This window comes from Papilio xuthus, unplaced genomic scaffold (assembly GCF_000836235.2).
Source record: "Papilio xuthus unplaced genomic scaffold, Pxut_1.1 DF826115.1, whole genome shotgun sequence".
Classification (NCBI taxonomy): Eukaryota; Metazoa; Arthropoda; class Insecta; order Lepidoptera; family Papilionidae; genus Papilio; species Papilio xuthus.
Window position 1 is genome coordinate 3,491,294 of NW_013532534.1, and position 15,884 is coordinate 3,507,177.

Below are 15,884 nucleotides of genomic sequence, written 5' to 3' on the forward strand. Positions count from 1 at the left end.
CGTGAATGATTAACACGGGAGCCGAGCGAGACCAATTACCCGCCGCCGCACTCCAAATTAGAAACTATTTTCGCCCATTAGTGGCCAACTTCATAATCAATTACACGTTAAAATTTCACTGCGCTGTTTCGGGAGCTCTCTGTTTGGATAATCGGAGTTTGTGGTCCCACGGTGAGCTATTACGCGCAGCCCGGCCTCTGATATGAGCAGAAGCTTTTCGTTTTGCTTTCGGCGAAATTTTAATTTATTTTTTTTGAATTGTGAATGCATTTTCGTCGGCTCTTAAATATGAAATACTTACTAAGTAAATAAAAGAAACGTGTAATAATGTTCCAGGAGATTACACATTTTACTAACCAACAGTTTATCTACAATTATATAAATCTTACTTATATTATAAATGCGAAAGTTTAGACGGATGAATGAATAGATGCATGTTTGTTAGAAGGTATCTCCGGAACTGCTAAATGGATCTTGATAAAATTTAACAAAGATATAAAACATAGTTTGAAAGAACACATAGACTACTTATTAAGTTTATTATTAAATCCGCGCGAACGGTGTCGAGGGCGCCAGCTAGTATTCTAATAAAGTCAATATTAGTTTACAGTTTGTAGTCTCAGAAACATAGCCTTAAACGAAGTGGGTTATGTTTAAAAATATCTATATCTAAAAATCTTTCTATTTCAGTATAAAGATAACAATGCTAAGTAACTAGTTGCTTTACCAAATCGCAGCTCCCCTCCCTTTGTGTGACAAAAAGAGGATGCTATTGAGTAGCTTGTATTGCGAACAACAAATCTACGAGGCATTTTTGTAACAGACAACACTAATAGGATTGAGTGCACTCTTGCTAATCATAATTCATCAGCGAGATTAAAGAATAAGCGCGACTGGGGAGATCCGAACACTCTCCCCTTCCCCCTCGTCACCTCCCCCGTCGTGTGGGAGAGACAATATGATTGCCACACCTGCGGAAACACCGGCTAAAGTAACGAGACGAGCTAAATAATTCAAGCAACTACATCTACTTTTAGATGCTCCACGTTATTTTTGCTGTCCACTATCGAGATTTCGAGGAAAGTTTTCCGATTTGTATGCTTATTTGTATAAATAATAGTTTGTTATTTTTTAATTTTTCTTCTAAATTTAGACACAAAAAGATTTCAATGTAAGTAAAATGAATTATTCAATGTTTTTTGTTATATTTTTTTTAGCATTTACAACTTAAAGATTACTTAGTGATTCTATAATCTAACTTGAAAAGTAAAAGATAAGTAACCAATGATAATTTAGTATAAAAATACTATTATTTCTGATGTAGAGCATACTTCCATGCGATTTAAGCAGGGCGCACTTATTTAGCAGATTGCTTTCCTTTAAGCTATTCTTTAATCTAGCGATGGGCGCGGTGCCTTCCTCGCACCCTCGCGCCTACAGACGCATTGCATTGCCTTCCTCCACTATTGTTAGTTTAATCGTGCATCATCTCTACAAGGATGTTGAGACACGACACCTTTTGCAAGAGTAAAAACACTTGTAAGAACAAAATAATAAAAAAACAGATCACAAAAGATAACTCCGCTAAAAGGTTCTGATACTTTACCTTTCTGTATGGATAAACTTCTGACAGTTCGAATATGTTATTAATAAACTAAGTTATAAATACAAAAGTTATGAACAGAGCTCTAAAACATAACACACGCACTTCAATCAAGACCAAGTTAATACTATAACGAGGCATATTGGATTACCGCCAGCGCCCGACCGGCGCAATAATATAACGAAATTCAAATATTAATAGGCCGAAACACAATCACGGATGGCCGAATAATCGAGTTAGCTGCTATTCGGTTAAGCCCCTATCGTATAATCTCCACCATTGTCTCACGCTGTGATCATGAGGGCCGATTATTGTGGCAATTTCGTGTTTATTGTTTTCAGGTGTCTGTCCACATCTACTTCAAGGAGATCCGAATAACCAAGATTGGTATCGTTGAATGATTGCATCTCTATTATTGTGAAAGTTAATTATTCTGCTACATACAAGATAACTGTGCAAAGGGTTGAAACAAATTCAAAGGCTTAAGGTTTAATATTGATGAGTTTTGTAGAAATGCTAGGTCTACCGGATTTAACTGGATACGAAACAATACATTGTTTATTAAATAATATGAAATATATTGTTAATATAATTCTTAAAATAGTCTTTTGCTATACAAAAATATTATCCTCAAATATCTAATTATTGGAATATGAATAACGAAGAAGATATAATACCAATTTTACTAATATTATAAATACGGTTTGGATGGATGGATATTACAAGATATGTCGGCTTAGATGCAGAATATAGTCTGGAAGAAAACATAGGCTACTTATTAAGTCTTTTTTTATTCCCCGCGGGCGGAGTCGCGTTCGACAGCTTGAGATGTGTTAAGTTAAATTTATTAAAATAAACAATTAGAGATAATTGTTTCAAATCATAGACACCTTAATTAAATAAATACGATAATATGTTATGATAAAATTTTACATTAATAAACTAGGAATAGAAATAGAAATGCAAGTAGCAAACAATAACTCATACCCGTGGTGTGTGGCGCCCCCTACAGAATATACGTTGAAGATGTTAAAAGTTTCACCTCAGATGCAGTCGATAGAACAAATAAGCAGATAGAAGCCCCGTCAAAACTGCCAAAAACAAAACTATAAACTTCGCTCTATAACTGGAAACACTCGCTTTATCTATTTCAAATGTCCAACTCAATTTGGATCGCGCAGCTCATATTTTATACAGATTTCTTATTTTAAAAGATATTTTATAGCTTTATTGTTTAGCACTGAGAAACGTTTAGTGAGGTAATCAAACCGATAACTGTATAAAGTCTTAACACAAACTAATTGATAAATAATTGTCTATGGTAATTTATAATAAAACACTACGATAGAAAAGTGATTAGTATGATGGCCTATTATTTATTTAATATCCAATAGAATTGAAAGCATTTTATGATAAATAAAAAAAGTATACGTGCATCGATAAAGATGTAAAATTGTCCATAACCGATTCTGCTTATATTTTATTACATTATAAAACAAACGTCTCGAATTAATTATGAGACGGTGCAGTCAACATCCCTATCGATCGTAAAGAATCTTTCATGGCCGTTGTAAAATGTTCCAAATCGTTGTCATGATAATTTATGAAGCATGTTTATGGATGAATTTATGACATTAAATTCTGCCTGTCTCCTAATATGTAGTTACGAACAATAAGAAATACACGACCATTTCTTTTGCGAAAATATTATATTGTCTGCAATTTGGTAACCATCTGGAGTGTTGAAATAAATAGCAATCTTGCCTTTGCAGATGCACGTATCATGTTCTAGTGCAGTCGTTTTCCCAATTTTATTTGATGGTTTAGCTTTATTTGTGAACGTCAAGCAATCCAATGTTCATTGCTAAAGTCTATCTCTATCTATAGTCTATCTCTAGAGATATTTATTATAGTTTAGTTATTTTTTTCTTTTTAATCCTTTTCAAAATAAAGTTGCACTAAATCATTCCTATTAACACACCCTTAAAGACGCGCGAAATTAGTAAACGATTCTCACGTCGCGGTGTGGGGGCCAAGAGAGTTAGAACGAGGGACAAAATGAATTAAAGCAACCGGCAGCCTATTACGTGAAGTGAGTTATAAAATAAAGCCGCGGCGAGTAAGTTCATACATTACAAGCCGATAACCAGACGAGACTTCTGAGACACAAACCAGTCCCTTTTAGTGAAATTGAAAACTTTTTCTGTTATTCATACCGCGACCACGACACCACTCCTTTTAAATCAATTGCCTTTTATAATTAACTTAAATCCATTATCTGAGTGCAGTCCCTCGTTACCGCAATTAAAATTCAATCGAGATGTAAATCTAAATACGACAAAACTTGTTTTCTAATTCAAATTATCCCAGTAAATTGTTTATAAGATAATCGATAAGTTTTTGTAAGTGAAAAAAAAAACGCTCTAGTTAAGTGTTCGACGAATTAATTGAGATTATTATATGTCTCGGTAATATGAAAATTTTATCTTACTTCTACTCCAGACAATCTTTATACTTTTATAAAAATGCATAAAGTGTGTAAATCGATAAGTCGTTAACCGATATAATATTATGCAGCCCTCTAATGCAATGAACAATCTCGTGATCAGTAGAGTGCCGCTTTTACCTAATTCTTATTAAACATTTATTAGCTAAGACAAAAGCTATCGAAGGTATCGGCCGCCATGTTTTATTTATGGCCCCTTATGGGATTGGTATTTTCGTTGTGTAATATTAGCATTTATTTCGATTTCTTTCAATCTAATGTTATTCGATTACAAACGTCGCTCTTCCTAATCAGAAATGACTTTTGAACGTGATGTTAATATTAATGAAATTACTTTTCTTTTGCCATTAAGTGATTTAAAAAAGTAAATAATTTCATCTTTTTTTTTGAATTTGAATAAATAGGAATATATAGTGGCTCAGAAGTTTAAGAACTTGACTTTTAAACTCCAGGACCTGGATTCGAATCCCACCATGTATCAAAGTGTTTACAGATGAACATTTATCCGACGTTCTTACGATGAAGGAAATTATCGTGATACAACCTATACAAATCTGCGAAGAAATTCAAAGATATGTTTGAAGTGAACCAAACCGCCGATGGACCAGCATGGTTAACTATAGTCAACCCTAACTAAGGACAGATTGCAAGCCCCTCTGTGGGGACGTATAGTGAGCTGATGATGATGATACGAGTATTAAAGAATGATAAAATAAAACGGTAGGGAAAATTATGATAGACAGGGACAAGAGAAGTGTTTGAGTTGAAGACAAAAAATAATGACTGAAGTAACTCTACTTCGTACTGGTAAGCTATCTCATTTTTAACCCGTGCCTTTAAGCTTTGGTTTATCGGGCTATTCTCGTAATGTTAAATCGGGCCATGTTAAGGCCGAGAAATACTTATAACATTGGGAAATGAGTTGAAAACAGTCTTAAAACTAAAATAAATAATTCGATTTGCGACTAAGATCTTAGCGACGGGCGTTAGATATAGTTTTAATCAGAGGTATGCGAGCCATTAATAAAATTACACTCACCATGGGCAGGGCTGTAAGAAAATTGCTTTTATTTGTGGGGAGTCATTCAATTATACATTCATTCATTTGCCACCCATCGAGTGACTTCCACTTCATTTAATTATAATTTACACGGTCTATTTAGTGATTACATCGCATCATTCTTTTACTCAATCAAACTTTTTTTAATTACTAGCATTCATGACGTCACATAATTTAATAATCCACAAGAAAAATCCTAACAAGTAAAAAAAGGAATCGTGTATAATTGTTTGTCCCTTATCTGGTCAACCTTTACATTTAAAGGCTTGACCAATGTTGATTTTTTAATCGTATTTTTCAACCGAATAGTTAGTCTATTGGTACTAGTAAAGATCGAGGATTGATTCTTAAAAAAATTTTTTACCCCATTAACTCATTCGTAGTGTAAACAGGAAGTTTGTTGTTTAATGTAAACACAATTTGAATTTTAAATATGTTACGTAATGTATTAAAGACAGTCATTAATTTATTGTAATATTTCACGTGTACTTTTAAAATGAAAATTGCTATATTGTTCCGAATAAACAGAACACTAGAGATAAAACTGACAATCACTAACCATTGCTGAAATGTTCAATATAACGGACATACAGACTGTTGAATGCGTTAATATTATATATATATTTCGAATAACTTTTATATGTTCTCTATTTCCATATTTATTTACTCTTTTTTAATTAGACTAATATTACAATTTAGACTGACGGAATGACGGAAAGACGTACAACGATAAAATGCAGTAAAAAATAAATAACGAAGATAGAATGAAGTTTTCAATACGAGCCACCCTTTACATGTTTTTTTAAAAACATTGACCTACTCGTAAGTTAATCTGGTAATAAAAATATAAATTTTAACCTAAATATGTACAGGAACATTTAATTAAAAGGCTTTTTCGAAACTTGCGCAAGCCCATATCGCAGCACAATGAGTAATTAAAATTTTAAAAAGTTTCTTTATTAATGCTTTCAGTTTCTCCCTTTAAGGTAGTCGGTTAAAACCGGAAAATTTTTGATACGTGGTTAATTTTTAAAAATATAACCTCGAAACTTTCAAAATACTTAATTTAATAATTAATTTTATACACAACAATTGATTTGAAAGTTGGAAATGTAGTAATGTTTTTAATAATGATATGATACCACGATTCGTAAAATAACATAGGATCCATCTGACTAATATTATATATGCGAATGTTTAGATGTATAAATGAATGTTTGTTAGAAGGTACCTACAGAACGGCCCAATAAATCTCGATGAAATTTGGCTCACATGAAGAACATAGTCTAAAACAGTGGTTCCCAAACTTATTTTGTCTACTGCCCACTTTGAGAATAAATATTTTTTTAGCGCTCCCATATTTACACATATTTAAAAACCACTATAACTTCAAATTAAATTAATTATTGTGACCTATATATGTATATTAACGGAGAATTCCAAACGAAACTTTTACTATAACCCGCAACTGCAACCTGCAGCGCCCACAAGGGCGCGTTATCGCCCACTTTGGGAAAGATTGGTCTACAAGAACATATAGACTACTTAACAAGTTTTTTTTTTATTCCGCGCGGACGTAGTCACGGGCGAAAGTTAGTAGGTAATAATTCTCAATATTACTCAAGGTATTTTGGATAACGAACAATTTAATTATATTAAATAATTCTAATTTAATTATATAAAACTAAGAGGCGTATGATAAGTAATTAAGTGATAACACTAAGACACCTTTTCCACTAGTGAGACTAAACGCACAAATTTAGTTGCTGTTATTAACATGCTGAATCTAAATGGAAACGCGTTACGTTGTAAACTATGCCAGAGTCGCGCGGCTAGGCGCTCAGTGAAAAAGGGGTTTAACAGTAATCGTCTAATTAAATGAGGTTTGTCATGTTACTTTTAATTATCTGTAGACACATTTAAATAACATTATTTAGTTTATATTATTTTTATCTCACAGAACATTATAAATAAATACTCTAATTAAGTTTTTAGTCTTATAAAGTTAGAGTTTTTTTTTAAATATACATGATATAATAATATAATATTACTGCATGAATAATATGTTAGTTAAGTTTTATTAGAATCTTACTAATATAATAAAACTAATAAAAAATGAAAACAGTTCAACGGATCTTGATAAAATTTGACACAGATGTAGAACATAATCTGGAAGAACACATAGGCCACCTATTAAGTTTTTTTTAATTCCCCACGAAAGGAGTCGTTGACGACAGCTAGTTAATAAAAAGTACACTCACCATTAACTTTACAAAACAATTGAACGTTACTCGGATAATAAAACAAACTGTAACATATAAGAAAACAATAATATTTAAAAGAGTAAGCGTGGTTCCTACGTGACAACGGCGCGTGTTTACAAACTGGGCGCTGTGTAAAAACTGAATGAATGGGCAGTGCACTCTATCGGCCCACTTCCTGCCGCTGTGATAACACCCCAGTGTGCCGGTCATGTTATATCATCGCTTCGTATATTGACAGTTAATTGTTTAAATTAACTATGAATTAACAATTTATTTCAAGCTATAGCATAATATTTATCTACTTGTAATTGTATTGTTCGCAACACACATAAAAAAGTTTTGAGAAAATGATTTTTTTGTAAATCAAAAATTTTACATAATTAAAAAGTTGTTTTTTTCTTAAAGAATAGAGATTGAATCACATATTTTAATGTAAATAATTGAAAACTCGTGGTAAGTAAGTAAAGATTTTTGTCGATAGTTGGAGGCCTAATTGAATTTCGAATATGGAATTGAAATTAAAAACTAGGGCGACTGGAGCTATGATAGTTTATTTTCGAGATTGTCCACGTGAACGTGATAGAAAAAAGAGTAATATTATTTTTCAATTCGCATACAAAGGTGGTCTGGGCGCGCGGCAAATTGGTTGTATTGTCAATTTGGGCAGTGCGTGCCGGGGTGCAGATGAAATGTTTATTTTCAATTTCCGCCATTTTCCCGCCGCGCCCGCCGCCGCGCCGGCCGCAGGATTAGGACGTGAAACAACCACATTGCTATGCGATAGTTTTGAAGATGTCTCTAGATAAATCCACTTGTTTCATTTACATTACAGTATGTTGATATGGTTTACGTCGATTTTTCTATTAAACGTCTTGTTTTTAAAAGTATAAAAAGGTTAAACGATTCTTCACACTCATAAATAAAACATTAGAATGAGTAAGTATGAATCGCGTCGTTTGCTCATACAATAGTTTTCCCGTTTATTTGCAACGAACCCTCGGTTAGTAAAAACATTCGCCGTCATCTTTATACAAAGTATATAACTAAGAGTTAGTCAATTTTTTGAAACGTTATGCATGTATTAGTAACGTTTTTATACCAAAGTTTATTACATCCTCACGCAATGGTTATTCCGGACTCAAACTAACATCCCACATGTGGACATTGGAACTAGCTATCACTCGCGACTACGTACGCTTTAAAATACTACCGCTATTCCAGATTATATTATATCTTTGGTGCAGATTTCATTCGCACCTAAACTTTAACATTTATTAGCAAGTTTTACATATTAAGTATATTATGTACATTGCAAACTTACAAATTACCACATTTCACAAGTACATAATTCCAAATCTATGTCATTCAATTAAGCAATGATGTGTAATAAGGTTTACTAACTACAATCAATAATTAACGTTCGCATTGAAAGCTGACGTAATGTAAGCAAGTGCTATGTCAGCAGCCGTCTAATTACAATTAGCCGAGCGAGGGAGTCATATCAGCAAAAATCCTTTGACTGTACACAACTGTATGTCCCCGCTGCCCGCACCCCGCGACACTACACCCCGCGCCCCAGTCGACGGAGCGAACAATGCCAAGAGAGGCGATTGCATTACATGCAACGTTTGTTGCTTAGGGTGACACTTCTTTATTGCTACAAAATAGCTCGCTATTTTCTAACTGTATTCCTACTGAGGCACTTAAGTTAGTTAATTTTTCACTAAGGAAATACCTTAGTGCAGGTTTTTTTTTTAAATAATCATTCAAATACGCAAACGGATGACCGTGAAATTAGACAAAATGAAGTTAGTTACGAGAAGTGAAGAAAAAAATATTTTTTATGTATTATTATAATTTCGACCACGGTCATTTTCGGTGACTACTACACTCTTTAAATCAATATTAATGCCATTCGAGTTCTGCAATCTGTATATGCAACATCGTCTTTGTTGTTTTGTGTATAATTTAACTAATTGTGATGGAAAAACAATATTCATTTTTTATGTTAAATTAAGAAACGTATTTATACACATCAGGAATGATGATTACGAATGCAGTCTGTCTAGGAAGGTCTTCGTGAAATTCATGCGAAACTAATCGTGGTAGAGAAGTTGATAATTGCGTGTAATCACTAGCCGACGAGCGTGATACACGTTTTCAATTCGAATCGGATCCTCCAGCGGTAGGTTCAAGCCAATTTGTATTTGTTGCATTCGATTTATACACAATTCGCATACTTAATTTAAGTTATAGAGTTTGCTTCTAAAATATGTTCTTAATATCGATAGAATTATAAAAAAATTATAATCATAGATTACGTTATTAAAAAATAAACTTTAAGCTCACGTGGTCTACTAACGTAAGGGGGAATAGTCAAAAACAAAGTTTTTGTATAATATATATATTTTTTTTAACATACGGCAATGATATTTCAACTTTCTTACTTTACCTTGTTTGCTGTTTTTTGCATTGAAATTTAAAAAAAATCTCTTTTTTTTCGTTTATAAGGTGCTTAAGCGGCACAAACAATTAATCTGTCAGATTGTTTGAGCTTTAAGCTTTTTAGTAATTAATTACTTTTACCGTATTTTTTTTAATATTAAAGCTTAACATTGACTACCAAGTGCGTCATTTCATTCCTTAGGACTTAGGATAAGACTCCCAAAGTAGCAATGCATGCATGCCCATATATTTTAGTATGACAGTCCAACCTTAACCCGTATGCGGGGACACCCCGCATGCTCTATCGTCTAATGAAATTGGACCTTAATAGTACTAAGAGCTTAATAATCTGTAGTATCCGTTAGAGGGCAGGAAACTTAAATATTAGCGAGTTTTATAATCCCTTGTTTGTTTGGAACTTCCTTCGAAAAGACTTTGATGTCGCCGACAGACTAGATAGAGGTTTATCACGGATCGTTCTCTGAACATATTATGTCTTAATCTTTAGATTTTCGTGTTATCTATCTATATTATGTTAATATAACTTCTTTCTTCTATGCTTCAAACATTCACTGGATTAAAAATGATCATGCCTAAAGTTTATCGAAAAAATAACGTAATTATACGATTATTTTTTTATCCGCGATTTGGCATTTAAAAAGTAGGATTATATAAAGTTTAAAGCTTAAGTAAAGCAATAAAATTAAAATGAGACAATTAGTACGATTTTGGATGTATGTTAAAACGACTTAATGGCTTTTATCGTAAGTAATGAATTACCAAATTATGTTTATTTTGAAAGACGGTGAAAGTTACCTTAATTTAAATAATGGATAAAGGTGTTTTGAGATAACTTAATTTGTTAAATTAATATAATATTTGATTGTACCATTGAACCTTGAGCAACAACGAAAAATAAGTACCTATTCTATAGTTTGCAGCTTGAAACTAAGTGCAATGCCTGTGGTCGATTCGTTTGTCACAATCATAAAAAAACCGTGTTTATTTATGACAGTAATAAGGGCCTACGATAAGAAAATGATGCGTGTCAAATTACAAAAGACCTCCATGTCTGCCAACATTATGCAACAAACGTCAACAATTTACATGACATTTCTGTTTGAAAAGGGCTACCAGCGATTGTATGTTATTTTGCTTGAACAAGGAAAGGCCGGTACTTAGTGCAAATAGCAGTATGTCGATATAATGGCATGCAATTTTCTCAAAATTCTGTCCACCGTTACTCAGAAGTCGTTGCAGAACATACCTATAAGTGAGTCAGTCGACTCTACCATTATATGTGTATACAAAGCAAATAGCCTCATCGTTGTTAAGGCATTTTTACAATGCATCCTTCTTGCTATCTTTCTTTGTTAGTAAATGCATAAATAATGTGTATTATATTTTATAAAAGTAGTCTTAGAGAGGCTCATCATCACTAGCCCTTGACCCTACGAAATGTGAGCATATGTGCTACTCTTCCATGCAGTTCAATCGGAATTTGAATTCACTCCATTCTTCCACCTATCCTCTTTTACATAATCTATCCATACTTTCTACGGTCTTCTTCTACCTTTGTACTTTATGATATCTCCGCATAATATAAGTTGTCCTAGGGACTATATAATAGATTAAATTTAATAAAAATGGATGGAAGGACGTATAATCAAAAATAAATCAATTCCCTAATGAAGCTGGTATATGTTGGTACTTGTGAATATGTATACAAAATTTTGGGCGTCAGAGATGGCGCGAATGCCACCGCGTGACAGGAATACCGAACGGGACGCGCGGACTGATTAACCCGGGCCGTTAATTAAATTATTAGAAATCTCGAGCCGGACTAATTAATGAAGAATTCCAACATTTCGGTCCACCTATCGGCGATTAATTAAAATCGACAAAGCCGCGAACGGTCGGGAGGGCTCGCCAAATATCGCTCTATTAATGAAATGATCACTCGAAACTAATTAAATTATGGAGGTAATGGTGCGTGCGAGTGATATCAACGGACTCTACCTAACACCTGCAACCTACAAATTCGCATACAAAAACGTACCTATGTAAAGTTATGTTATTAGAGATAATATGAAGAATTACAACCTCTTTAGCGTATATACCGTTGGTTTCTAACACCAAAATCGTAGTATAAAACATATCGTCATCCCTCTCATTATCTTTGACAAAACAGAGATAAAAATATATTGTAAATAGAGATTTTGGTCTTAGAAACCCATGGTTTCTGGAGCATTGAGTAACTTTTACTTCATCTTACAAACTATAGTCAAAAAAAGATGAAGTTTTTGTATATCTCAAATCTTTAGCTTCAACCATATTTAATAATGCAAAATTTTATTCAACAAAGTGAACTTAGATTTCGCTATAAACAAATAAAATGATTAAAGCTTTGAAAAAATAAGCATAAAAATTAATGCTGTAATATAATTTAATTAACAAAAATGTTTAATTAAATGAATTAAGTCGTATTCCAGCGGTATTAAAGAAATAAGAAAGCATGTAAGAGTGTCGGCAGACATGTTATGTCATATAAAAGGTAATGTAGAATGTTACAGTGTAGAGGCACGGCGCGCTGGGCGCAGCAACATTAAAATGAGTAATTATAATAAAGCTGATACGTCCTCATAATTAACTAAGCCTGATGAAGAGTGCTTTGACGACACGGGGCCGCCTACAGCCGCTTTAGCGCTTTAAATTACACCAATTTGACAAACTTCCATTACAACAGTATAAAACATAACAAATGTTCATCATTTTATCGACAACTGAATATCTATTTTTGACTTTTTTCCCAATACAAAGGCTTATTGTTTGCCAGAAATTAGTCTTAATACGATAATATTTTTCATTAGAAATCAATAAATCTCATTAATAAGTGTTCGAAGTTTACCAAGAAATCGTAGGAAAGATGTTGAAGTAAAGGGGATTTAAATCACCGCAGCGACTTCAGCGCTTTATCGCTTACTGCGTGTATCACAGCAGCACTAGCGCTAATTAGACGGAGTGACAACCCACTCCTGCCATAAAGCGCTGCAGATTTATCGCCACAGATTATTTATATTATGTTTATTAGGCCTTGCCCTCCGCCTCATGCGCCCTGCTTTCCTACTAATTGAATTGCTCGGATTTTTATACTTAGAAACACCTGAATGATTTATTACACGTAAAACTATAATTTTGATGCATGCTCTGTATCTGTTATATAAGATTTTAATCAAAAAAAACAGAACAGATTCTAAAATCAATTACACATTTATTTAAGTACTAGCTATAACCAGCGACTCCGTCCACGTATATTTAAAAAAACTTAATAAGTAGCCTACGTGTCCTTCCAGACTGTGTTCTACATCTATTCAAAATTTCAATGATATCAATTCTAGCAGCTGTTCTACAGATACCTACACAAACATACACCCATCTTTACATACATCTAAACAACCACATTTATAACATTAGAAAGAAGTAAGATATTCATAAAGAGATAAAAGTCTAATCTTGATTATAAGTATCCAATGATCTCCGATCGAGTAAAATCTGGCAACATTTCTCAAAACCTAGCCCTGATCTTGAGTGACAATCAATAATATGTCGTATTCCAATCGAGTAAGCATCAAAATTGTTTAACATAGTTATAATAGTATAAGAGACTCAGAAGTTGGTAGACGTCAATTATCCGGCAAAGCTGAACGTACACTGGTTGCTTTGTAATTAACATGCTAACACCATAAATCATGACGCACTAGAAATACAAGTTATTTTGGCAATCGTTCTGATTATGATTAACAACGTCTCCTCCCATCACAAGATAAATTGACAAACCAAAATAACCTTTATAATAATAATTAGTACAGGAAAAACGAATTGATTTGAACAAAAAAGTTTTCATATGAATGAAACTTAACATGTTATGAGTAATTGCGATAACATATGACACAGAATAGTAAAAACAAGTAAATTGAACATGAACAAAACATATGACTAAACCGTGGGTTTCCGAGACCAAAATAACCATTTGAAATATGTTGTTTTCTCTGTTTTATCAAAGATAATGACAGGGATGTTTTACATAGAGATATTGGTGTCAGAAACCAACGGTAAATGCATTTAGAATTGTTAGTTATTCATTGGAAACATATTTAATTAAATAGTTATATTGAATTAGTAAAAAAGTAATCAAGGAATCCATAACATAGAAACAAAAAGAAAGATATACAAAATGAACGAAGGGTAAATCAAACATCTACAAGCAAACAAATTTACAAATTAACAGCATTGAAATTTAAAATTGCTAATTAAATATTGGACTTAGAATTGAACGCAGCAACATCAAATAAACATGCGCTCCGTACGGAATATTAAATAAAACTAAAGCCGTGTTCAAAAAGTAAAAAGTCTTAATTACAAAGTTACATAATGAACATGTGTAAAAAATGCGACGTCGTCTGGCTCCCAGTATACAAAGAAATAACGACATTATATGTGAGTTTATTAAAATTTAAAATTGAGTAGCGCGAGGAAGCGCGCGATGTCCTTATCCAAGCGCGCTATCCATGCTTGTATCTTTCGTTGATTTGTTGCCTTGGTCTGTGGAGTGTGTTCTGGGGCTAATTAATTTTAATTGGATCGCAATGCATCTATTGTGTGCGCAGGACTTTTGACCCTCGAGCGAGAGTCGCAACGTCGTTGAAACGTGCCACTTTAATTTGAAATCGGTTATTACTCTTTCAAAAATAACCAACGTATTACATTTTTTTACAGTAGTTTGTATTTTACGCTAATTAATATGATGTCGCGTAATTATTTGCACGTTCGAGAAATTCTAGGAAAATTCTGCGCGATTGCTCAGTTAGATGGTAAACATTGTGATAGAAATCACAAATTAAAATACAAATAGTAGACTAGAGTTAGTATAGAACAATGTACAGTCAGCTACATTAATATGTATAAATTTACAAGGATCCAAAAAATTGTATATGCTTTTGGTTTTAAAAAAAAGTATTCAAGTACCGGCCCGTATGCTGCCGACCATAATTAAATGGTCTTGATAAATACGTGCATAAGAACTTTTGAAACTCACGGCCTGTACAAATTTCTAGAATATCATTATATTAATAAACTATTATATGTGTAAAACTCTGTCCACTAACCACTTGTGTGTAAGTTTCTACTTGCTTTTTAAATAATTTCTTACACTAATTTCTTCGTATACGCAAATGATTTTTCTTGGTGGCTTTAAATCTGAAGCAATAAATTTCGCGAATCGTAAAAGCCCTTAGGGTGTTATTGCTTCAGTAAAATAATTCAAAACATTTAAAGACGATAAGAAACACTGATTCAATTACTAAGGGAATTGTTAGGGTATGGTTGAATGAAAAATAATTAAGACGGCGTCATACGGTCGCGCGCATATCATTCATTCACTCCTAATCCGAGATTTACGACACACTCTGGATTACCATTCGCAACAAAATTATAACACTAACAATCGGCGTTAATTTTACGCTCGTGCGCCTCCGCGAGCAATCGCACACACAAATTGAAGTAAGGCAATTCCGTTTCAACGAGATGTGCGAATTGAATGCAATGCCCCGAGGATTATTTAATTATTTTTTTCAAATCAAAAACGTAATCATTGAACGCTTAGACAAGATTATTTGTAGCGCACTGTGAATAGTAATCAATAATCTATCAGTCACCTTGAAAGTAGATATAAAATAAAAGTTAATAAATACAATAAAGTCTAAACTTAAACTAGAATTTTTAAGTTATAAAACACCCAAGTAACTTTTGCCTTGACATTCCACATTAATCATTCATTAAGATGACAATAGGATGGATTAAGTTGTAAGAAAAAATATTTACAAAGTTTGCTACATTTAAATTTGTTGTCCTAATAATATTATATGTATTCAAAAAAAAGAACTTATGACACATTAATCATATTGATAAACGTTTATTTAAATACTAGCTGTCGCCCCAGAATCCATC

The 15,884-nt window shown here is 33.0% G+C and overlaps 1 protein-coding gene across 3 annotated transcripts in view; it reads right to left on the bottom strand.

Moving 5' to 3' along the window:
• The window catches only part of Bx (LIM domain-containing protein Beadex), a 58,968-nt gene that overhangs the window by 10,880 nt on the left and 32,204 nt on the right, over positions 1-15,884 (bottom strand). Inside the window, exon 1 of one of the 3 annotated variants that reach the window (XM_013320013.1) lies at positions 7,431-7,548. The exons of the other annotated variants lie outside the window; for them this stretch is intronic. Coding sequence (XP_013175467.1) covers positions 7,431-7,433 — 3 coding nt within the window. The 5' untranslated portion in view covers positions 7,434-7,548. Of the gene's footprint in view, positions 1-7,430; positions 7,549-15,884 lie in introns of those variants that run through there. 3 annotated transcript variants of the gene reach the window in all.